The sequence below is a fragment of the Didymella exigua genome, assembly GCF_010094145.1.
Source record: "Didymella exigua CBS 183.55 unplaced genomic scaffold M421scaffold_15, whole genome shotgun sequence".
Lineage (NCBI taxonomy): Eukaryota > Fungi > Ascomycota > Dothideomycetes > Pleosporales > Didymellaceae > Didymella > Didymella exigua.
Genome location: NW_022984789.1, coordinates 359,082 through 382,391, shown reverse-complemented (window position 1 = coordinate 382,391; position 23,310 = coordinate 359,082). Strand labels below are relative to the sequence as shown.

The following is a 23,310-nucleotide window of genomic DNA, read 5'->3' as shown; positions in this document are numbered from 1 at the left end:
GGGCACTCCATAACCCGGTAAGGCGATGGACTTGAGTCACAGGTCCGAGATGACAAGACGAGTGACGGAGGTGACTATCGAAAGGGCGCCACGACACGGGCCAGCCTAACTGCATTCAGTCACTAACGCTCGTTCAGCCTCTCACTTCATCCGCCCTTCTTTCTTGACTCCAGTAACACCATGACGAGAACAGAGTGCCGTGTCATCTCGCCCCTTTCTCGTCCCTGTACGAAAATGATCGCTCGATATGTACACAACGAATGGAGGCAACTCTCCAGTCTAGCCAGGATGGGAAAGGCGTTCGGCTGATGCCTGGCGACCGATGCGTCCTTTAGGCCTCATTCGCAGATCGCGTCGTGGCTGTATCAAACAGTCATGCTAATCGAATAGATGCATAAGTAAGGCTGTGATCTTGTGGCTTCTTCCTCAATCTCATCGCAGCAGTCGTTGTTGGCAATCTCTGGCCGGCCCTTCCATTTCACGATTGTCAGACAATCCCGGAGCCAGCATCAATTCTTTATCTACCTTCCTTGTTTCCAACTTCTTTCTGTGAATCTTCACCTTTGAACAACTAAGTTCGTGGCAACTCTCAGAACCTGAGCAGCGAAGCTCGATATGGCCTCCTGGAAGATCGTCCCTTCGAGTTTCGAGGAGGACAAGACTGAATACACGGCATTTCTAGAGGGGCGCAAGTACTTTGCCGTCGATGACTCTGGATCTACAACAGGTGGTATACTCCGCCAAGAGCGTGCATTCGTCGACGCCTTCCAAGGAAGACACACCAGCGCAACGGACGCAATTTCTCTGTGGGGTACGAAGTGCGACAACCCAACTACGCTATTTGACTCTGTAAACTGGCGTTCGAATCATGGCGGAACGTACCCTAGCGAGATCCTTGCGAACTCTGCAGCTCTGAGTGCCATCAGAAAATCGGACGTGTGGTTCTTGCTCACGGATGGAGAGATCTATGATGACAATGTCCATCAACTGGCGGACCTTGCTTACGACGCCGGGATTCTCAATGTGCCACTTGTGTTCCTCATAACCGGCTCGCGCGGTAGTACTCCCGGAACAGCGAACATCAGTATTGGCATATCCTTCTATGCCAGCTCTCATGACACCTTGATCTTATTCAAGGATGTGCAGACAGGCAAGATCTACGTCGTCGCAGGAAAGGGATGTTTTGCGGAGCTGGGCGGATCTACAGCGGCAAGAGATCTGGCCAGCTGGACCGACCTGACAGTTTTCAGAGATGAAACCGACTTCTTCACCCATTGCCAAAAGAGCCACATCAAGGTCGCCCGATCAGAGACACGATTAGCAAGCACAGGAAGTATCAGCCTTGGTTCAGCATGGGAGGCGCAACATTACGGCCCGGTAAACGTCGACCTTGATGCTCTGCTCGCATCTAAATTACTCTCAGATTCAGATGCGATCAATCTTCTGGCCGACGAGGCTTTCGATGCTCTTGCCATTGCTTGCAAGACCCGACAGCGCATCCCAGAGCTTCGTACATTCGTTCGAGCACAGAAAGTCGAACAGGTGGCACCTAAATTAGAGGACCGAAATGGAGGCGCAGCCATTATCGTCCAGATGGCAGATACCGCGGCAAGTGACGAACAGCGCGAGGAGCTTCAGCAGCAACTCCGTGCCGCACATGCGGCGAACCGACGAGACTACCGAAAAACAATTGCCGATTTTGCAGGGTCAGCAGCCGAACAGGCACTGAAGAAACGCAACCAACTCGTGGATGCAGCACTGAGGTCACTGGCATCTACTGAGGCTGCCAATTACAACGCAGAAATTATAGGTCGTAGAAGCAACAGAGCTCGGCGTGCCGAAGAGGTTGACTCAAGTGCTACGATTGATATGGCTAAATTGGATCTGGAAGCGCCATCGTGTAAGGGCTACTGCCTTGTATGCTGCGGTAACCAAGAGATCATGTCGATCTGTTTCAAGGAGACTGACCCTGAGCACACGGATTATAACACAAGCGACTTTGCCCTCAACTTCCCTCTCGCTGCAGGAGCATCCTTGAACAACGTTGATCTGATCTCGAGCCAAAACGTGTGCTTCCAGTGTGCACTTCTCGGACCTGGAGGCATGTCCATCTACAAAGAACGACTTACGGCTGTCATCCCAGCTGTCCAATACAACGGAAGCAACAAAAAGTACATCAACGACCAGCTCTACTCAGCTTTGACTGCACGTCTGGCTACTGGCGCTGCAGGAGTGGCCCAGCTGTTCATGTCCATACTTCAAAACGTCATGCAAATGAAGTCGTGGGCAGGAGCTGGTATGAATACCTCGCAGATTCCTGTAGATGAGCAGCATGAGGCTAGACAACGCCTTGGAACGTTTCGGTGGATGCTCGATCAGCTGATCCAGAACACACGCACACGCGAGACGTTCAATGAGACCGGAGAATGGGTCAGGTTCCCACAGGCATTGCTTTGGGCAGCGAAAGACTTTGAGACCAATGGTCTTGCAAGCTTCGCTGTGACCTACCCAGTGGCGGGCTTCAAGAGCCTTCTGACCCTTGGTCAACACACAGGGGCGTTCTCAATTGACAATGTCAGCCGGTTACAGTCCGCGAAGCTGCTGCACTCGATTGCTGCCAAGTATCTTGCAGATCTCCAGATTGCCCTAAATCGTGGGTCTGGAGACACATTTGCCGACCGTGAGCACTGGAAGCAAAAGTACCTTAAGGTCATCTACTACGACTTCAACGGTGATCTGGTACCCGTGGATCACGGCGAAGCTTCCATACTCGATGACCTCGACATCTTCAAGCAACGCCTATCCATCTGCCTTGCAGAGGTGTCCTCCAGCGTGACCAACAAGGCCATCATGCACAAGATTCAGATTCTCCTCTTCTGGCTTCTCTTCACCCAGCGCGGCCACTGCACAGCGCAAACATTCTTCAACCTTACAACACACTCCGAGCCCCTCGCCCCCGCCGTCTTGGACCCGAAGCTCTCGGTCCCCGTCTCCTCCCACCAGCACATCCTACTCTCGATATTCGCCCAGCACAACGCCGCTCTCATCAATCCCACTCAAGCAGAATCCCACAACACACTCATTCCCTTTGCAAACCCTTTCGGCGCCTCGGTACTACGCTGTGGCGTACCCAGCTGTGCACAACCCTTCTGCGACGCTATGAGTCTGGATTCGCAAGCCATCACGCCTGAGATCGCCACGGCGGTGCGGAAGGCGCGGACAAAGCATCTGGTAAATGTATTCGGCATCCGTGGACGCTTTGAGCGCTCGGACACTGGGCTGCCTGAACGTGCAGCTGTGGGGCATCCACCTACATCAATTCATACGAATATGCATGCGAGCATTGTGAGGGAGTGGGTTGAGCGGGATCAAGACGCACGAAGGGCTATTGTACGGGGAGGGGCTGTGCGCGTGGAGTTTGTCAAGGATGTACGCAAGCGGTTGTGTAGTAAGGGCCGAGGCGATATCTTCAATGCACAGATTGAGAGGGATACGGAGGCTCTTCTTCCGAATTTCTTCGAGGCGCTTGCGGCGGCATTGAGGGGACAGAGCAAGAGTGGCGAGGATGTTGCATTGTATGAGCACAATTTCGAGATGAACAGGCTGCAGGACAAGATTGAGTACGAGCTGGTGTGTATGAAGCCGGAGCATAGGGAGCTGCCATGAGTGTCTCTTCCTCTCTAATTTGTCCAATGTCACCAGGCGCTTCTGCGAGGAAGGTGCGAACTTAACTTGAAGTTTTAACATGGTGTGATTCATGTATGCATGTACACTTATGTACGCCGCTACCCGATTCCGCCATAGGCGAATATCCAGATACCGAACAGGAATGAAAAGTTTTGTCGTGAGCGGCTCCAACTGGAGTCTAGCAATTAACTAAATGCAGAACATGCTCCCAATGTAACGCCGTCAAATGCTTGATAGCCTGTACCCAGTTATGCAATGACAAAAGGAAAATGGCGATCTCGTATTAAGAGTCTAGGTTTAGGCGCTGGAGACTAGGAGAACAAAGGTGGTGGCGATCATGGCCGCTACGGCGGTGAAGATGGTGGGCGTGGTGGGAGGACTAGCGTTACTCTTCCTAGCAGTGCTGCCGTCACTCTTCAGGACCGCTGTGCTCCCGATCTGCCACCCAATGTTGGCAACAACGGCTTGCGAATCACGAACAGGGATTGCAGCTTTGCCGGAGCTATCGAGGGTGACTGTGTGGAGTGTGGTGTCGACGATGCTTGCCTCGCCAGTGGTGTCGGAATAGGATATGCCGTTCCAGGTGGCACCAGTCTGGGAGTCAGCACCATCAGCGGTCAGGTAGGAGAGGTAGACGTCCTTGTTGGCATTGGATGAGCCGAAGTTGACGTTGAAGGTGAAGCTGCCCTTGTTGGACTGCGACTCGTTGGCTTGCTTGCCGTTGAGCATGATCACAGCCTGCAGGCTGTCATGAGCGTACATGGAGTATGCGCGGATACGACCGTCGTACGAAGAGCCGACGTTGCTGGTGCTCATGCTGGAAATCTGAGTGGTACCGTTACCGTTACCGACGATCTGTGCCATGGCGGCATGGGCATAGTAGAGTGTTCGTACGAATGGAGCGCGACCGTACAACTCTATCGGTTGCCAGGCGCTTGCGTTGGAGTTATCAGTCATATGCATCTGCACGGAAGCAATGTCGAGGGAGGCGGCGTATAGGAAGAAGTTGAGGGTCCAGAGAGATGCACCGAATGCGTCAGAGACGCCAGGCATACCGATGGGTCCAATGGAACTCATCTCACGGAGGACGTAGGGCAGGCCAGTCTTTAGGCCAATCTTGATCTGTTTCTCCCAGTATGCGAATTGGGTATTGGTTTGGTCGAATTGCATAAGGTCATTAAGTGTAATAGGTGTAGGCGTGACGCCAATGACTGCCAGCTGTTAGTGCAGCTCCGTACCACAGTTTAAGGTGGTGGCGACTTACAATAGAAGTAATCGTGCTGGTTCCATACAGTCACGTAGTTGTCTCCGTTCCTACCCTCCATCATGCCATCGCTCACCAGTTGTGAGATCTCGAAGGTGGTGCCGATGGTGGATGCAGTCGCAGGGGGCTCGAAGAAGGACGAAGGTAGACCCGCTGGCTGCAGCACACGGGTGTAGACGGCCTCGGCACGGTCGAGAAACTGTGTTGTGTATAGCTTTCCATCCCAGGGCGCGGTACGGAAGGTGTTCTGCAACCACAGATCGGGCTCGTTGCCAACCTCGAACGAGTACAGCTTGACATTGGTCATGCCTGAGACAGCACCCTGGGCGGCAGCCACGATGCGGTCCTCCCAATCATCCTCCATGTAGGCCAAGTTGAGGCCAAACGTAACCGGTGTGTCCTTGGGGAAGCGGTTCAATGCCTGGAAGTATCCTGGCCCGATGATCATCGAGTCGGCGGCGATGTTGCCCTGCGCCGTTGAGCTGGGGTTCTTCTTCCAAGCAATGTCTGTGTAATCTGACTCATAGAGCATGTAGTCTTGCGTGTTGCCTCCTAACCGAATGTGTGGCGGCGCGCCCGAGTAGTCTGCGAGGTTCTGGAGGAGCTTTATCGACAGCTGGTTGGGCGTGTTGCCTCCAGTGAATGAGAACAGGTTCGAGGGCTCAATGCCAAACCCGGCGAACGAGGCATCGAGATACTCTGAGGCGCCATCGGGGGCGCTCCCTGACGGCGACAGCGATAACGATTGAGCGAGGGCGTGTTGTGATAGCGAGAGCAGCGGTAGGACAATGCTGCTCGTGGGCAATAGCGAGCGCACCATTATGGCTGTGAATTAGAATGTGCGCAAACAGGTGCCGTCAATAACAACTGCTAAAAAACCGAGCAAGGCAAACGGGCACAGCACAAACGACAGGACTGTTTTAAATCTAGAGCGAGCGGACGGGGAGAGAAAAGGGAAAGTTTAGTAGTGAAGCAGGCGAGCTAGCAGTATCGCCCACAGCAAGTGACGCATGGCGCCTGCTTAGGCCGTCGCATGTTTGTTGAGTGGAAGCGACGGAAGACATCGGCGGCTCCACCATCCCGTGAACAACGTCATGACAGCAAGCGCTCACCACGGCCACGGCCACTCGCGACAGCCATTGAGGCGTACGCGTGTACCTACTGAAACGCGCATTCTGAAGACCGGGAAGCTCTGCCTGCTTGACGGGACCACCGTGAGGGAACGCCCACCTACATGCGGCATCGTCAGATCGAGCGACAGCGAATAGAGACAGAACGAGCTCGCACGGGCTGCTAATTACGGTAACGCAGATCTGTAGACACATTTAAAGCTTGATTGAGACCCACGCGTCGGACATTGTCAATTTGTCTTTCTCCTCTCGCCGTTATCTAGAACCTTTGTTGTCAACTCTCTGACGGCTGCAATAATTATGCTTCTTTGGAAGACCACAGTATACCTTCGTCAACAGCGGATGACGGCGGGCGCAGAGGCAAACGCTCAATAGGCTCATCGTGGATGGGGCTAGGGAAAGCGGCAGTCTCGTTTATTGCCTAGACATGCCACACGAACTATAGGTCTGGAAAGCTTGATTTCGACGCTCAGCGCATCACTTTTCTCGCTCAGCGCATCACTTTTCTCGCGCATCCCTTTTGGCAAAGGCGCGGCGCTCCACTGCAAGCTGGAGAACAAACTAGGACTATTACTCACAGCCTGGGCCCGTCACCAGCCTCGCTCACCGTATTTGAGACTCTTATGATGTCTTATCAGCCTCCCCCTGCCCCATCATCAAAGGAATACCAAATTGACATCAGCGTCATCCAACCTCCCCAGTTGTGACCTCCAGCCCGGTTGCATATGCAGGAAGATCGTCTGCACTTCCTTCCGATATCCGCGCGCCAAGCCTGGTATTTCCAAGAACTGCCGCGGGCCACGGGGAAGGCAGGCCTGCTCGCTGCAGCACCATGATCTCACATGATGGCGATGTTCTTTTTCGATCGTATGGTATGACAGGACCCTGCACAAAAAGGTCCTCAGGAGGGCTAAAGTACACCGTCACTAGCCACATGGGATCATGTGTGACGTGAGGCTGGAGTCTGTACTGTCTGCAGCCCAGCCACGCAATTATCTTGCTGCACGACATGGCACGCCCCTTTCATATTGCATGTTCATAGCATTGAAACATGCAGCTGCCCAAAACACAATTTGTGGATTCCTCGAGATACCGAGCTTCGCGACGTCACTAATTGACAATCACAGTCAGCTGCGGTCTGGCTCTTTGCTGGATCCACAACGCGCAGCACGCAAACGAGAGCACGCACTAATTAACTAGTGAGGCTCGCCGACAGCCCGCTGCAATCGGGCCTTCGATGCTTTTGGGCTTTCAGCCGCATCGCCAAGACGAATTTGACATGCGCAAATATGTCCAGGGGTAAAATAAGTCCACAGCATCGAATATCTGCGCGCGGTATGCCACCAGGCTTTCGCTCTTATCGCTTATAGATGACTCAAGCCCATCCAATTATCAGGTATATACTATAGGTAACCAGATGAGCAAGCGAATCACGGCCGAGAGTTCAGCTCTTGGAGGATCCAACCTGACTGCTGGTCCTGCTGTCAATTACAAAGCTTACGCGTACAAGAATTCGCATCTGGAAAAAAACATCTGGTCTGAAGAACTTGTAAGCTGGCGTGTTGCAATGTCAAGTACGCCGACTGAATGACAAAATGAAAGTGATTCGACCAAATGGAATATTTGCAGAGATCTGCACATCCGCCCTGGATATGTTCTGTGTTTGATAGATTCTAACTTTGTTAGGGCTGCAATCAGCTCTTTCTACTACCTGGGAGCTGGTTACGATCGTCCTGTGTCGTACTTCATCCTTGCGGCAATCGAATATGTCGTTGTTTGCATAAGAAAGCCTCAAAATTTCTAGCAGCACTGAGGTCGCCGTAGGACTCATATGTTCATCGAGACAGCATTTCTCTTCCATATAAAATGGACTCATCTGAGTTCAGCTCTCAGGATATCTGTCGTCGTTAGCCAGTGACGTCTGTGATGCACGGTGCAGCTTTATCGTCGTCGTTAAGGCCTCATGTCGGTCGTCCCTCGCCATTACTGCCATGACTGGGAAGTATTTGGTCCGAGATACTAGCTCTTCCGTATCTTGGCTTTCCCTTCCCGCATAAGTCTCAAGAGATAGCTGCTGTATGCGGCATCTCGCCCAGGGGCAGAATGGGCGAATGGGCAGAATGGATTTCATTGCAGATGACAGCAATAGTGTGGATGAGCGGACTGCCGGACGCAAAGATGACTTGTGTCAATTCGAGGCAGTTGGTCTTCCTGGGGCGCATGCGTCGCATTCGAAACGTTTCTGCAGCTGCATCTGGTAGACGACCGTGTCGACGCTCACAAAGACGGAACTGATGCTGAAGTGTTCGAAAATTTGCATCTTCTCCAACTTTCAGAGGCGTCTTGTCTGCATCCTCCGCACCGTTAGCAAGAACACCGAGAGTTCCTGCAATGGTAACTAACAAGCCCAGCTATACAATAACGCGCTCGTACGATTCGTCAAAGAAAATGCTCATGTTAGCCAGCGTGAGTTCCGAATGGCTCCGAATCAGTTGGTGTGACTAGAAGCACAACAGGTACAGTTGAAGCTTTTTAAGGGAAGGCTAGTCCTTAAGCAACAGCACTCAGTTTGAAATTAGTGTCTGCATCGATGCATGAGTAGAAAACGTCATATTAGCGCCAGCTGTTAAAAGTAGAGCAGGTAGTACCAATTCATACTCAAAGGCCTCAGACCTGAACGATAGGCTTAGCTTTGGGCTTCCTCAGCAAGTTCGGCCATCTCGATATTAAGAACACAAACGCCGAAGTAGGTCCCATGATCGCCCAGGTGCCAACTACATCCATGTCAAACACCGCTCGATGCTTGATTGTGAAGCAAACTATAGCAAAGGCGTGAATTGCAGTGACCATAGAGAGGTGAAGAGAACACCGTTGCTGTGCCGGTAGCACCTTGGTTCATAGGTACTTGTGCCGACAGAAGACGACGAACAAATGGACAAGATGGAAACTCGAGCGTTGGACGATACTGTCAGAGCCGCTGAGGGGCGGGATGCAGAGGATACTGAAGTCGATCATGCTTGAGTCCCAAACTGAGCTGTGAGAATATATGTGTAGGATGTTCTAGTCGGCATTTTGCATGTTGGCCTATATAGAGAGTGATCCAGCTCTCACGATGACCCCTGTATGTCCTCATTATCAAAGGTTTGTAGTGGCGAAAAGAGCTGATGGTACAGAGTCCGTATTCAGCTGGGCTGAAGATGCTTGCGGGGTCTATGGTGACCTCCTCAATTCGAAGGAGAGTGTGTGTCGTGCGTGGTCGAACGGACGCAGATTGTCACCCTCAATACTTCGGTAGTGCCGAACTTTTCGAGCTGTCTCTACCCATCGTAAAGCCCTTCATACTCAAAGGGACTTCCAAAGTACGGCTGGAGATTTTTTGCAACAATCAAGATGGGAAACTACTGCGACAGCATGCAAGTACTAGAATGATTGATCAGTCCGGTAGTGGTCAGAACTATGGCAATTCTTGACGATTTTTGCTTTTCGGTCGCCCAAGTCAATTACGCGTGGAAGCCTCGATTCGAGATCCTAATGCATAATTACATCGAAGCTTCGGCCAAGAACATTGCACTGGTATAGCATGTCTTGATTGTGGAGTCGTCGTGGACGAGTGTCGCATATGCATTCGAGTTGATTCAACATACTACCCCTATCCACCTCCTAAGCTCACCTATCTAAGACCCTGTTATTTGAGGGGCTTTCAGAAAACTTGCTAACAACGTTGTGGAACAGAATTAATACTTCTTGCTGTCGTATTAATGTAAGGCACGCGCGAGCTTCATGCCGCCTTGCGTACTGGTTACATAAGCAGCTGGCACGCCCACACTGTGGCCACACAGCAGAAACAGCTTCACTGACAAATGTAGTGGATGACTTATGTTCTGGCACCAAACAAAAGCTGCGTCATCGCAGAGTTGGGACGAACCATATGGAGTTTGAGAGATGAGACTGTGACAGAAAGCTTGTTGAGGGTTATTGGGGTCCTTATGGAAGTTGGCGTTTCAGAGGTATCGTGATGTGCAATGCTACGCGAGACCCACCTCAGACAATGTGAGTGGCGGCTCCTTCGGACATGCTCACTATTTCCGGTTGCGCACGAGAACACTTGCAGTGAAATCTCAAACTCTCACAAAAGTGTCGAAGAGCTGACCTAGACCGGTTGATCTTCAAAGAGTGGAAGATGCTGTCGATAAGCAGATGCACATGCAAACTGCATTTCGAAAACCACGACAACATAGATACGATGCGGGGATGGTATGATGTAAAATGATGAGATATTATCATGTGAAATGATGAGATATTATCATGTGAAATGATGAGATATTATCAGAACAGTAAAGATCAAATGGGTATCTGCTAGAACTTTTTCAACCAGGCAGCAACGTGCCTCCCTTCCATTTCTGTCGCCCGTCTTCGTGATCCGACGGAACCTTCCTTTGTTGGTAATGATACCCTCATCCCTATCGCGATTCTTTGTCCTACCCCGCATCTCGACTTGTCGAAATGATAACATGCTTCACCAGGCTATTTGTTGGTTGCTTCCGTTTGCGACACACCTCATTGTTAGGACTCCGTACTTTTGGTAGACGGTGTCGAATGACGTCGATCTCAAAGGACTCAACGGTGACACTCGTCTCGAGTTGCTAGCGTTTCCCAGTACTCCGGCCTTGTTGTACAACAGTGGTTGTGATGTTTTGGTTTTGGTTCGATCTTTTGGGTTGCGTGCCCCACAGTAACGTGCTCATTCCGCCTCTTCAACGGACGAGGCAGACGAGATGCTGAGGGAGCGCGAGGAATCGCGGACGTGCAAGGGCGCACTCTCCATAGTCTCGCTCGATGATCGCGAAATGGTGGAGGAGAATGTGACGATGTCCTCAGCCTCGACTTCCTCAAGGGGAATGCGGAGCATCTGACGGCCAACGAGGTTGGGGATGTAGACGTATTGAGTTGCCGGAGAAGACATGGTGAATGTTTGAAGTGTAGATGGTTGACGTCGAGTGATGGTGAATAGTGTTGGTGTTGATTGTTATTGATTGAATTGGGATGTCGATGATATTTACTGAATGTCTGTAAGTGGGGATCAGCCTCACCTATATACTCTCATTCCAGCCCTACTCTCATCCCCAAATTCCCCATGCGCATCGCAAACGCCTATCCCCACACCTACCGCTCCCAAATAAGCCAAAACCCTAATAACATCGCACTAACCCAATCGAAGCCCGATGCAAGATATACCCCTGCACTCCCACCCAATAAGGCCGCGCAGACTTCGCGACAGGCAGACTTCGCTATCTCCGCCGGCTGAGCTGCGGCGCTGATTCGCTCCGAAACGACAACGCGTGGCAACTGCCCACGCCAGCTCCGTCCTATCCGACCGTCGGGCGCGGCGATAACTTGTGCAGGCTTGTCTCATGCGCCCGACGTTACGAGGTGCGGGGCCGCCAGTCGCCAACCAAAGGCCGTCAGGACGAATTTACCCTGGTAGCGGAGCGGCCAAGCGCTCGCCTATCCAGCAATGAGACCGAACGCGTGGCCAAGAGGGCAGGTGTGTGAGAACAGCGGAGTCTAGATTCTATCGTCATTACCGATGGTGGACTGTTGAGCATGGGTGACGCATGGTGTTGAGGCAAGGCTGCAGCTCTTCGTGTCGGTGCTTACGAACCACCGATGCTTCGGTCGTGTTTCGTGCTCATTTATTTATACGTCCGTCTAGACTAATGAGTTCGGGAATATCATCGCACCGAGTGAGTCACAGAATCACGGCATTGCGGATGACTGAGGCACGAGGTGTGGATTACACAAAGGCACGAACTCTGCACTGATTACAATCGACGTTTGCATGCAGCAAGAGTGGGTTCACGATGACGAGATCGCGGGCCTGGCACAACGTTCGTTGCTGGGCATCTCTGGGCGACCCGGCCGAAGGTTCTAGCATCTTGCCGTATCAACACCGGGCAAACTGGGCATCGAGGCCATCGAGGATCGAAGCTGTGCATTACACAAAAAGATATGCTTTAATTCTGAGTCGGAAGAGTGCAGAGAAACGTTACCTGGTGTCTAGAACTGTCAGAAATACCGAAGTCCTATTTCGAAATCTGCACTGCATAATCTGGGGACGCCCGCGAAAGCCCGCATTGCGAGGGTTCATCCAGACAGTAGCCGTAGACTGTAGCCCGGAATTAAAGTTCCAAACCTCAGGCCTCTCAGCCCGACTTGGAAGCTCAATCTCATTCGATCCGCACTGGCCTCATTACCTAAACGACCAAGAGATAGCGCAGCTGAGGCGGGAACCCTTGGTCCCAAGCGTTCCGCCCGCTCAGAATCCGAGCATCACGAGATCGCCTGGTGGAACGACCAAGCTCTTAACCTGGAAGGTCCAGGAGGTGCCAATGCACCCCAGGATCGCGGCATTGACGCTTGGATTTGGCAGCCTCGACACCAGACTCGGTCAGCTCCGAGCATCGATCCTTCCTCGCTGCTCGATCAGCACGTATTCTTGCATAGACATTGTCAGGAGGGAAGTTGTGAACGAGTGATTCAGTCAATGCTAATTTTGCGCTATGACCCGGCCCACCAGCTAATGTCTACAGAGATTATGTGCAAGCCCATCAGTCGTTACGCACCAATGTCGTCAGACACAGATATGTATAGCGAGGATTCATATGGTAAACGGCGCCAGTTGAGATGGCTGTCAAACTTTGCATGTGATGTAAATGTTTCTATCCTTACGGATGCCTCCCGTCGAACGGGACCCCTCATTATCGTAGCATGCGTGCAAACCCCTGTGCTGTACGCCATAAAACGCTTGTGGCGCTGTTGCTTGCGACATCTTGGATGGAAGCCACTTGACCTGAAGCTCCCTCCGAACGTGGGCCGAGACTGCAATTTGTGATGTGGGAAACCTCATGTCAACACTTGCTGATGCTAGCTGTGTATCTTATGACTAGGTTTTACTCGCGGGCGCTTGACTAGACATCGTCCAGGTTAATGATCCTCCTTGCCTCAGGATTGTGCCTATTGCTCTGCCAACCCCATGCAATCCTCTCCATAGTTTTATCTTCGTCTTTACCAGGCCATAATATCTCGCCACGGTAGACAGCGCGAATGCAGAAGAGGGTGACTATGAACCACATGATGACAAGCAGGATCGTCAGTGCACTGGCAATACCGTTCAGTATCTCGCTGTTGAGAACCTTAGCAGCCTGAATCGTTGCCAGAGTTAGGCCAGCGTTTGGGAAGATGAACGCCCACCAATTCAGCGAGAATGTCATTTTCCAAACACCAGCTAGGACAGCGATGGTCGTGATGAAGAAGAACCAGTAGGCGAAGAGGATGACAAAGAGTCCAGACATGATGCCGAAGATACGCACGATGTCACCGTCGTGAACTGTGCTCTCTGTCCAGTAGTTTGCTCCGATAAAGGTGGGCGCTTGGTTGGCTAACGAGATTAGACCTGCTGCAGTGTAGCCTGGAACAGGGTCAGTGTTTTCCCTTCTCTTCAGATCAAGTTCGACTTACCGGCTGGACCAACTGAAACATACATGCCAGGTCGTGTTGCGGGCGACGGCAGGTTGCCGGTCATCAGTCGTTGCATGTAGATGGCGTACATGAGGAAGGAAACCACCCAAGCCACGCCTTGCAATAGTACTCCGCCGATGAAGATATTCCAGCTGGGTCCGTCTGGCTGTGCTGGTAGAATAGTGCCTGCCAGCGTGCCTACCACCAAAAGCGGGTATATGGGAAAGATCCAAGCAGGGACTGCATCTGTAACATTGAGTCGTTCAAGACGGAAGAACATCGAATACTGAATGACGCCGATGATAAACGCGATGCCGCAGTACATCCAAAAGCAGACCTCAAGCGCTTTTGGAAACCACGGTCCGGTGTCGGCATTGCCGTAGATATATGCGCAGTTCAGGATCAGGGCAACTGATACCCAGTAAGTGCCATGGAACAAGCCTTCAACGGGATGGTGTAGCGAGGCCAGCATCTTGCGCGGTACCAGGATGAAGCGCCATGCCATGAGAATATTGAATAAGGAGAAGAGAAGGATATCAAAGATGAAAACGACTTTGCCGATCGTCTGTAATCCCGTGAATGTGTTTGGGGTATTGCCCAACACTACAGCAAGGGCTCCTGTGGACATCGTCGCCGCAAACCATGTCCTACTCGTTGTCAACACAATTATTCGCAATGATGAAGTCATTAGCCATACCATGTAAAATGCGCAATACGATCTCTTAGACCAACAAATTCCGGCGGCTTATCCTTCTCATGCTCTGGTCCATAGTCGATTCTCTCTTTCTGGCGGAAACGCATGTTGCTGTGGATGATAGGGTGTTGCCTGTAGGGGCAGCAGCAGGCGCGCCACAATCAAACATGCCTGGAAGACTATTAAGAGCTTTCTCAGATCTCAAGCCCTGTTTCGTCATCCCGCAGAGGTGTTGGCACGCGAGGAGGTCCAGGCGGGCTTATCCATAGCCGAGTTCCGGCCGGTTCAAGTACGTTGTTCGAATCTGACTATTTGTCGACACAAGCGTGCTAAATTTCACGTAGCACAGCCCCTTCTCCTGTCACTGAGCTTCATGATGCGTTCGTTAAGAATTTATCTCCGACTCGGAACGCGTTACTACAGTCTTTGAGCACGCTTGTTGATCTCTGGGGGTGGAGTCGGTGTGCATCCCCAGATCTCCGATGGATCATGCCGACTGAAGTTTTTAGCTGAGGATGACGTCAGTTGTCTCAACCCTCACCGTGGACCACCTGATAGAAAACATCCCACGCGCGCCAACAGCGGCTGCAACACTTTCCGACACGGCCGAAATCAGATCTTGTTGACAGGCTACCATTGTCACTTCTGGTCCTCGAAATCGAGCTGGATAGAAGTGGTGTTTTTATGACCGCCCCAAGTAAGCGATTGCGACGCGGAACGCTAGAGGGCATCTAGAGTTCATCGGCTTTGAGGCTTTCGACACGCGTACCGCTTAGGCAGTTGCAGCGTTACCCGTACATGTCTAGCATGCAAATCAATAGAATGGGTATCTTGACTAAGACGACAGCCTGGAGGTTGTCAGGCTACTCTACTTCTGCTTGCTCTTGGCTTTCACGCGCGCCGCGAGCTTCTTGATATCTATATCACCGGTGTCCTCCGCATTCTTCGACTTCTTCGGCTGTCTTTCAGCCTCCGGCTCGTCTCCTTCCCGCCCCTGCTTTCTCTTTTTGCGACCCTCTTCAAGTAGCGCCTTCATGCCAGAGGTTTCCTTGAACTTAGGGTTGGTAGGATCGATGGCAAATTCGTGGCTCTCGTATAACTTTGCAAATCGAGGATCAGCTGTATCAATCTTGAAGTTGTCCTCCACAACCGGGGCATTCTTCTTGCCCTTCTTGCCTTTCTTCTTCGCCTTTTCGGCTTTTTCAATCTCGTTCATATTAAAGTGGCGCATCTTGTTGTCTTCATCGTCAGCCATGAGGAGCTCGAGTTTAGCGCGTTCTGCAGCGTTTGCTGCCTCCTCTGCCTCCTTCTCTTCACGCTTCTTCGCCCGCTTCGACCTGTTGTCTGCTTTCCTTGCTGCCTTCTCGACGTCTTCGCCGTCAGAAGCAAAGAAGGGGTCGTTGAATGGATCGTCACCATCTGCAGCGGTTGTTGTAGCTTCCTCAACCTCCGCGTCAGGATCACGACCTTCGCGTTTAGCCTTCATTTTCTCCCTACGTTTGGCCTTCCTTTCCTTCTCTTTGCGGATGTGCTTCTCCAGCGTAGTCTCGTTTAGCGGGATCTCGTTTTCGAACACCGAACCTCCCTTGCCTTCACCCAACAAGCCGCCAGAAAAGGTAATTTGCATCTCTCCCTCAGGCTTGGGGAAGTCGCGATCTCGTTTCGAGGATGATGTGTCTTTCGACCTAGACTTCTTCGTGGAAGCCTCAAGGCCGAGGGCAGCTCGTAAGCTGGCTGCCTTGCTTGTCTTTGCAGCCTCTTCCTCATCTTCGGAAGACTCTGAGTCGGTACCAAGGTATGCCTTGAGCTCGTTCTCGTCGATCTCCTTCCTCGAGAATGCGCGCTTCTGCACTTCCTTCCGTGTCGTGTCCTCCGCGTCCCATGTCAGTTTGACTTTCGAGTGCGTCAGGGCGTCGGTCGTGAACTCGTTCGGCTTGTAGCCGTCCGCCAACTTGCTGCATTCGTCATGGGGATCCTGATCGAATTCAGTACCGTCGGGGACAAATCGCAGGTCGAAGAAGTTGGCACTTGTCAGGTACTCCCGTCCGTCCAGGTTGTCGTAGATAGACTTGGCCACGTTCGCCGAAGAACAAGTGATAACCGCGTAGTAGTACCGCAGACGATCCAACTGGTAGCTGCGCAGCTTTGTCGAGTCGAATTCCTCGCCGTCCTCGCCTGTTTGGAGGTTCTCCTTGGCTGGCGAGCCTGCCTCAGCTTCTGATGCGTCCGAGTCGTCTTCCAGGGTTGTGATGTTGTTCTCGTCCTTCTTTGCCGTAGAAGAAAAGATCTCTCGTGGCGGTCCTTCAATCTCTTCGCGCTGCATACGCTCCATGCCGAACTCGCTGGGGTATATGACGACGTTCAGAATGCGCCCATCTGCGGGCACGAACGAGTTTGCGACAGCCAAGATGTCGCTGGCGCGGATGTTGTCCCAATCCATGTTGACTGCAGCTAGACGAGAGGAAATGTCCCCCGTAGGAACCTCGTTGTCATCACCAGCTAGCTCCACCTGTTCCTCGACTTCCTCCTCTTCCTCATCACTGGAGCTCTCGTCCGAGGACGATTCCATGCCGTCGCGGATGGGATCGTATCCCTCCTTTTGAACGCGCGCAAGTTCCTTGAGAACAGACTTGTCGCGTTTCCCGGCCTGGAGGTCTTCAAGGTCCTCATCTTGCTCGTTGCCATCCTCATCGCTGTCTACGTCGTACTGTTTCGCAAGGGCCTTTTTGCCAGCATCCTTGGACACCTTTCGGCCATATTTGTCAACGGTTGCCTTGTTATAAAAGTCTGGATCGCTTCGTAGCCGCGAGAATCGAGGGTCGAGCTTTGTCTTCGTCTGCTTCTTCGACGGGAGTCGGAATCGCGCATCACTCTCGAAATTTGCGAATCGAGAATCGCCTGATTCTGCTGCTGATCTGGAGGCCTTTGAGGGCTTTTCAGCCTTCGCGCTCTTGGCGGGGATCGCTTGTCGTTTTGGGAGAGGCATTGTGGCGTGTTGATTCGGACAGCTGGACGGCGCTTCAAAAAAGTTCAGCGCCTTTTGAAGATTCTGCCGGTGGAGCGGCCGTCGTAAGGGCGGTAGCAGACGGAGTTGCGGCGAGTGTGATTGGTCAGCTTCTTACTACACGAGCAACCAATCATGCTGCAAGTAATCAGGTATTCGAACATGGTTTCGGAGCCCTTGGGACCGTGCTAGAAGCCCAGATTCTCGTAATTTTTGTCTCAGTGATCACAGTATGGTACCGTCAGAGCTCGTTGTGCCTGTCATGCAAGATGCGACGATGTGATCGCGCTCGAGGATCGACGCTGGCCTGGATCGTTTGCGGGGAGATGCGTAACCGAGAACCAAGGCCTTTCATAATGGACACGCGACGGCCTCCTGGAGGCCATAACTCTCTCATCAACTTCTCAACATTGTGGAAACGCTAAAGACATCATCAGAGACGACTCGGCTTTCCTACGAGACCTCAAATCTCTACCAATGCCTATCCTCACGTACGTTCTTTGGGCTGCCTGGAGTTTTTGTCCGCTTTGAGAAGACTAACTTCCTTCTACAGTCCACGCAATATGACGCTCATCACAACCCTGTCACTGGGCGGAGTCATGATTTTCAAGTCCAGGTCGTTGGCTGAGCAGAGAAGAGAAAATGTTGCGGGTGATTATAGCGTGAGAGTTGAGCGGTCAGGTACGTTGTTCAGGCGGAAGGCATCATCGATACTTCGCGATACCATTTTACTGTGACAATGCTGACCACAACTCCAGGTGGCGGTATCTGAGTAATGGGCTTTTTCACGCCATGTACGCATATCAGCAGTCTACGTGAGCGATATCAAATGACTGAGCATACTTGCCTGCAACGTTGAGGCCCGGTCTAAGAGCACAAACAGCGCTGTAACATCCTAATGTAAGCATCTGACAAGCAGATCTCCAATAGGTTGATGCTTCCAACTCTAAGGAAGATGGATATTGCCAGGTGCCATCAGAACAGAGGCCACATGGGTTTTAAATCCCAAGATCTGATCATGGGGTGGACTACTCAGTCCAGCTAGCCGCAGCACTTCTAGATAAGCTGTCCAGGGGCCACGCGAGATCACTAAAAATAGAACCAGATCCACAGCCTCACTACCGCGCCACCGTTCTAACATCCACAATGGTCGCTTCCACAAATTCGAAAGGGTTGGTTCTGTCTACACGCGACGCCGCAGCACGCTGCCCTTAAACATTCCAAAGATGGAGCACCACGCCTCACATCAAGCACCTCAGCCTCCTAGGCGGGAGTGCTCAGACCGCTCTTGTCAGCGGTCATCCTGTTCAGCTCAGACCAATCAGAGGCATTGTCTCCCGTACGAGGTGCAAAGTACGAGTATGGATAATGCCGCTAAGTCTCGCAGCCATGTGCTGTGCGCTTATAGTATCACGGTGGGCCAACTTTGAAGAGACTCCAGCTTCGACTTACACCAGCGTTGCACTTCCGCCCATGATATCGCTATTTCGGATTAATTGACAGCTGAACGACAGTGATACACTGCCTCGAAACGCACTCCTCACTTCGCACGATCTCGCTTCCATTCGGAAAGCGCGATTCTGCAGTAGCGGGATAAGACCAATATGACGAAGTCTGCTCGCTACTACAACGTGGACGACTTTGACGACTACAAGAGCAAGCAAGGGAAGTGCTTACCACCAAAAATCAACATTCTAGCAGCTGCTTGCCACCTCCAGGCGCTCTTCGATGCAAAAAGGTTCACATATGGCTTCATGGGCGGGTTACCGATGCTCTGCCTGGGTTACAAGCGCGAGATGCCCGACCTTCACATCGCCTACGATGACAAGGACTTTGAGCGATTGAAATCTAAACTCGAGAACAACCGCCGGTATGTCTCGTCTTACTGTACCAGATCCGAAGAGCTAACGGATTAGCATTCGATTACCGACAGGTATGAACCCACTGCTGCCGTCCAGGATACTTGTCTGGACGGGTCCAGAGCACAAGGATCAAGGCTGCTCTATCAATGCAAGCATCGAAATTGATCTTGTGCCTTCAGGTTCGTTGTCTAGGCTTGACGCCCTACGCTTCAATACTGACGCCCCCAGGTGCCTGTGGCACGCCCAGAGCGGGTGACTTAAACAAAAGCCTCGTTTCACTGAGCTTGAAGACAGCCAATGGTAGACAAATGGTCTTCAAGAGTCTTAATATACAATACCAACTGGCTACGTTACTATCTTACTGCAAGTCCCGCGAGCTGTCTTGGGATCCCAGGAAAGACATCGTGTATCTCTGTAAGAACGAAACTGTGGAGGTGCAGCGAATCCGCGCACGACTCAACATTAAGGAAGTCGAAGATATGTTCTTGGGGACCTCGTTCTTTGATCGACTAGACGTACAGGACCAACGCCTGTGCTACCGAACGTTGCTCGACACGTTACCACCACCCACCATGGCCATCGCACCACCAGCTCCACAGCCTCTTCCACTGATTTACCCGACACAGCGGTCATCGGAGCAGATCAACGATACAAGGGTATCACGCTCACGATACTGGGGTTTTAGCGGACAAAGAGGCAGCAGCGACGGCACGGCGGAAGATGGCATTGCGCGCGATGCACGGCCTCCATCGATGGGCTACCTCCAGGATCCGAGACAATTGACTCAGATTCAAGGGTTGCAGTGCGTAAAATCTGCAAAGCCACAGCCTGTCTCTGCAGCAGCAGCAGCTAAGCAAGCGCGCAAGTCTATGCCAAACCTGATGGCTCCTCACGCCACAGCGTCGTATTTGGATATTAGGTCCACTTCTCAGCAGCAGGAGCGGCAGCAGCATCACAGCTCGCACCCTGTAGAATACACGTCCAGCCAATTGTACTCCAAAGCATCGAGCGGAAGCTCTCAACGTGAGTATGGTGATTTCCAGCCTGCTCACATGAGAGCGACAATGACCGGACGTACGGACTCGACGAAAACAAATTCGACGGGAACATCAGTCCAGGGAATACAGTCTCAGACAGGTAGCCTCCACGCTGGAAGTCCCGAAGGAGAGGCGGTGCTGCGTCAGCAGTATTTCGAAGAGAGAAGTACGCCGATACGTGAAAGGCTTCATCTGGTGGTCCCCGAGGGTGTGCATGACGCTCCTGAGCACCTGCAAAGATCCACACAGCCGCAATCTCGGCACTACAGGCACTCGTCTGCTCCACCACCTCAAATAGAGCCAGCCTTTGTCTTCGAACTCGACGCGACGGCACCAACAAACCATGCATGCGTCGCGGAGCTTCCAGCTTCCTGCATTGAGCCGTCGCCCGCAGAGCAACGCAACACACGACACGAGCATGTGGAACGCCCCGCTGCTGTCAAGCCATTGAAACCTCGCACAACATTTCCTCCCACGAAAGCTGGATCGCTGCCAGCCAGTCTTGTAGCCGGGGGAGTGACTACACACGGTCACCGTCAGTCCCTCAGTCCAAGCGCGCACCTGGACGACTCGACACCCGGCTTCTCCACACGCCAAACAAATGCATACAGGTACTCATCCTACGCCCTGCCACAGGCAATGAGCTCCAGGAACCTGCAGATCGTATCAGAAGAAGCCACCGGGGCAGTGTACAAAGCCTACCGTCCGGTCGTAGCAACACATGAGCTTATCAGAAACGACTCTGTGAGCTCCGTGTATAGTCCGGGGCACCAGCGGAGCATATCGCATAATTCTGCAGCATCGCACGAGTCGGATAGGCTGGCGACGGAGTACCGAGAGCTGCTGAACTTTGAGGACGGCTACGAGAGCTGCTAACCTTTGAGGACGGCTACGAGAGCTGCTAACCTTTGAGGACGGCTACAAGAGCTGCTAACCTTTGAGGACGGCTACGAGAGCTGCTAACCTTTGAGGACGGCTACGAGAGCTGCTAACCTTTGAGGACGGCTACGAGAGCTGCTAACCTTTGAGGACGGCTACGAGAGCTGCTAACCTTCGAGGACGGCTACGGGAGCTGCTAAACTTCGAGGACGGCTACGGGAGCATGGAAGCTCCGTCTGTCGAAGACGGCGTGCCGGGGAAGACGGGGTTGCCAGTGGTTTCCACACGATTCCAGCTAAAGGCTAAAAGCGGAGGTTGATTATGAAACGAGTCGATGAGAGCTGCAAGCGTGCGTGGGGCCTGGGGAGAAAGGCCGAAGGGGGCAGGCAACACATGCACAGTGATGACGCGCCAGCGAAGATAGCTCCGCAGCCTGCCAATCAACACGGTTGTGCAAATGATGGATGGGTATCCACCTCTTCGCTATCTCCGCTAATGCCGCACGATTCCCCCCGCGTGCGTGCCTTGTCTCCGTAGCCCACTATCCGTCGGTGGACGCCCGCTGTAGTCTTGACGGACCATGGACACGGATGGCCCGCTAGACGTCATGAGCACGGCAGATCGCTGGAAAGAGCTGGGAGCACACCGCAGGTACAAAGGGCAGCAGCGCCCGCCGTAGCAGCAACCAAAAGGACGCTGATCATCTCAGTTCAATTCGATTCAATAGCAGCAAGCACAACGCGAAGCATAACGCGAAGCACAATCCCCGCTCACGGATACATTCACCGGTAGCCAAAGATCACAATGCCTTCTCCATTTGGCGACGCACCGGTAGCCAAGTCGCTGCTCGACTTCCAGCGTGTGCTCTCCCCGACCGCAGGTGTGCGCGTCTCGCCGCTCTGCCTGGGCGCCATGAACTTCGGCGACGCGTGGTCGGACATGATGGGCAAGTGCGACAAGAAGACAGTGTTCGAGATTCTGGACTTTTTCTACGAGCAGGGCGGGAACTTCATCGACACGTGGGTGTAGCACTGGAGCGTCTGGCTCGCAAGGGCTGCGACAGCGGACTGACGTGTGCGGCAGCGCGAACAACTACCAGAACGAGGAGTCTGAGATCTGGATCGGCGAGTGGATGCAGCAGCGCGGCCGCCGGGCGGAGATGGTTGTGGCGACCAAGTTCACGACGCTGTACCCGGACCCGAAGACGATGCCTCGCATGGCGGCCAACTTTGCGGGAAACTCGACAAAGTCGCTGCGCTGCTCGCTCGAGGCGTCGCTCAAGAAGCTGCAGACGGACTACGTTGACGTGCTCTACGTGCACTGGTGGGACTTTACGACGAGCATCCCCGAGCTGATGCAATCGCTCAACCACATGGTGCAGAGAGGCAAGGTGCTGTACCTTGGTGTCAGCGACACGCCTGCGTGGGTAGTCAGCAAGGCGAACCAGTGTAAGTGCACAGCCGGTTGGGGTCGTGGACGCTCGAGAAACTGACGACAGCAGACGCTCGCGACCACGGCCTTCGGCCGTTCTCGGTGTACCAGGGCCGATGGTCGGCGGCGGAGCGCGACTTTGAGCGCGAGATTATCCCCATGGCGCGCGACGAAGGCATGGCGCTGTGCCCGTGGGGCGCGCTGGGCGGCGGCAACTTCACGACCAAGGCGAAGCGCGAGAACAACGAGCAAGGGCGCAACTTTGGCGCGGCGTCGGACAAGCACATCAAGGTGTCGGCCAAGCTCGAGGCCGTCGCCACGCGCAGGGACACGGGCATCACGTCGATTGCGCTGGCGTACGTGCGCGCCAAGTACCCGTTTGTGTACCCGATCGTGGGCGGGCGCAAGGTGGAGCACTTGCAGGGCAACATTGAGGCGCTGGGCATCGAGCTGAGCGCGCAGGAGATTGACGAGATTGACTCTGCCGTCGACTTTGACGTCGGCTTCCCAATGAACTTTCTCTTCGAGTTTGGCGGGGGCAAGTACAGCACGAACAAGACGGGCGCGGATGTCGGGCTGTTGGCGTGGGCGGGCAACTTGGAGATGCCGCCGCATCAGCAGCCGGTCAAGCCGCATGGGCTGCAGGGGTATGGCAGGAATCAGTGATGGAGGGGGCAGGATTCTTGTGATTAGACATGGAAATGCAGCCATTCTTGTGATTAGACATGGAAATGCAGCCACTCTTGTGACCAGACATGGAGATGCAGCCATTCTTGTGACCAGACATGGAGATGCAGCCATTCT

General features: G+C 53.0%; 8 protein-coding genes across 8 annotated transcripts in view; 4 read left to right on the top strand and 4 right to left on the bottom strand.

Moving 5' to 3' along the window:
- The first annotated feature begins 395 nt into the window (after positions 1-395).
- M421DRAFT_421171 (uncharacterized protein) lies at positions 396-3,935 on the top strand. Its single transcript, XM_033592736.1, has one exon. The coding sequence runs from the start codon at positions 616-618 to the stop codon at positions 3,664-3,666; it is 3,051 nt and encodes a 1,016-aa protein (XP_033448222.1). The 5' UTR covers positions 396-615; the 3' UTR covers positions 3,667-3,935.
- Positions 3,936-3,984: 49 nt separating this feature from the next.
- M421DRAFT_92808 (glycoside hydrolase family 79 protein) lies at positions 3,985-5,771 on the bottom strand (the record flags this gene model as incomplete). Its single annotated transcript, XM_033598063.1, has 2 exons — positions 3,985-4,898; positions 4,952-5,771. 2 exons carry the CDS (start codon positions 5,769-5,771, stop codon positions 3,985-3,987), a joined length of 1,734 nt encoding a protein of 577 aa, XP_033448221.1.
- Positions 5,772-10,447: 4,676 nt separating this feature from the next.
- Positions 10,448-11,317, bottom strand: M421DRAFT_421167 (uncharacterized protein). Its single transcript, XM_033592735.1, has one exon. The coding sequence runs from the start codon at positions 11,042-11,044 to the stop codon at positions 10,823-10,825; it is 222 nt and encodes a 73-aa protein (XP_033448220.1). The 5' UTR covers positions 11,045-11,317; the 3' UTR covers positions 10,448-10,822.
- A 490-nt stretch (positions 11,318-11,807) lies between these two features.
- On the top strand, positions 11,808-12,820 carry M421DRAFT_164838 (uncharacterized protein). Its single transcript, XM_033587713.1, has one exon. The coding sequence runs from the start codon at positions 11,943-11,945 to the stop codon at positions 12,615-12,617; it is 675 nt and encodes a 224-aa protein (XP_033448219.1). The 5' UTR covers positions 11,808-11,942; the 3' UTR covers positions 12,618-12,820.
- A 229-nt stretch (positions 12,821-13,049) lies between these two features.
- On the bottom strand, positions 13,050-14,400 carry M421DRAFT_5630 (uncharacterized protein; the record flags this gene model as incomplete). The annotated part of the gene is made up of 3 exons (XM_033595388.1): positions 13,050-13,549; positions 13,600-14,246; positions 14,297-14,400. 3 exons carry the CDS (start codon positions 14,398-14,400, stop codon positions 13,050-13,052), a joined length of 1,251 nt encoding a protein of 416 aa, XP_033448218.1.
- A 761-nt stretch (positions 14,401-15,161) lies between these two features.
- Positions 15,162-17,279, bottom strand: M421DRAFT_92804 (uncharacterized protein; the record flags this gene model as incomplete). Its single annotated transcript, XM_033598062.1, has 1 exon — positions 15,162-17,279. The coding sequence occupies one exon, from the start codon at positions 17,277-17,279 to the stop codon at positions 15,162-15,164; it is 2,118 nt and encodes a 705-aa protein (XP_033448217.1).
- Positions 17,280-19,093: 1,814 nt separating this feature from the next.
- Positions 19,094-21,072, top strand: M421DRAFT_5628 (uncharacterized protein; the record flags this gene model as incomplete). The annotated part of the gene is made up of 3 exons (XM_033595387.1): positions 19,094-19,167; positions 19,214-19,338; positions 19,388-21,072. 3 exons carry the CDS (start codon positions 19,094-19,096, stop codon positions 21,070-21,072), a joined length of 1,884 nt encoding a protein of 627 aa, XP_033448216.1.
- A 362-nt stretch (positions 21,073-21,434) lies between these two features.
- The window catches only part of M421DRAFT_164875 (norsolorinic acid reductase), a 2,180-nt gene continuing 304 nt past the window's right edge, over positions 21,435-23,310 (top strand). Inside the window, exons 1-3 of the mRNA XM_033587714.1 lie at positions 21,435-22,094; positions 22,159-22,523; positions 22,577-23,242. Coding sequence (XP_033448215.1) covers positions 21,880-22,094; positions 22,159-22,523; positions 22,577-23,172 — 1,176 coding nt within the window. The 5' untranslated portion in view covers positions 21,435-21,879 and the 3' untranslated portion in view covers positions 23,173-23,242. The remainder of the gene's footprint in view (positions 22,095-22,158; positions 22,524-22,576; positions 23,243-23,310) is intronic.

Bases quoted from the DNA above. Each gene is read 5' to 3' on its own strand.
- M421DRAFT_164838 (XM_033587713.1), top strand. From the start codon at position 11,943: ATGACGAGATCGCGGGCCTGGCACAACGTTCGTTGCTGGGCATCTCTG.
- M421DRAFT_421167 (XM_033592735.1), bottom strand. From the start codon at position 11,044: ATGTCTTCTCCGGCAACTCAATACGTCTACATCCCCAACCTCGTTGGC.
- M421DRAFT_421171 (XM_033592736.1), top strand. From the start codon at position 616: ATGGCCTCCTGGAAGATCGTCCCTTCGAGTTTCGAGGAGGACAAGACT.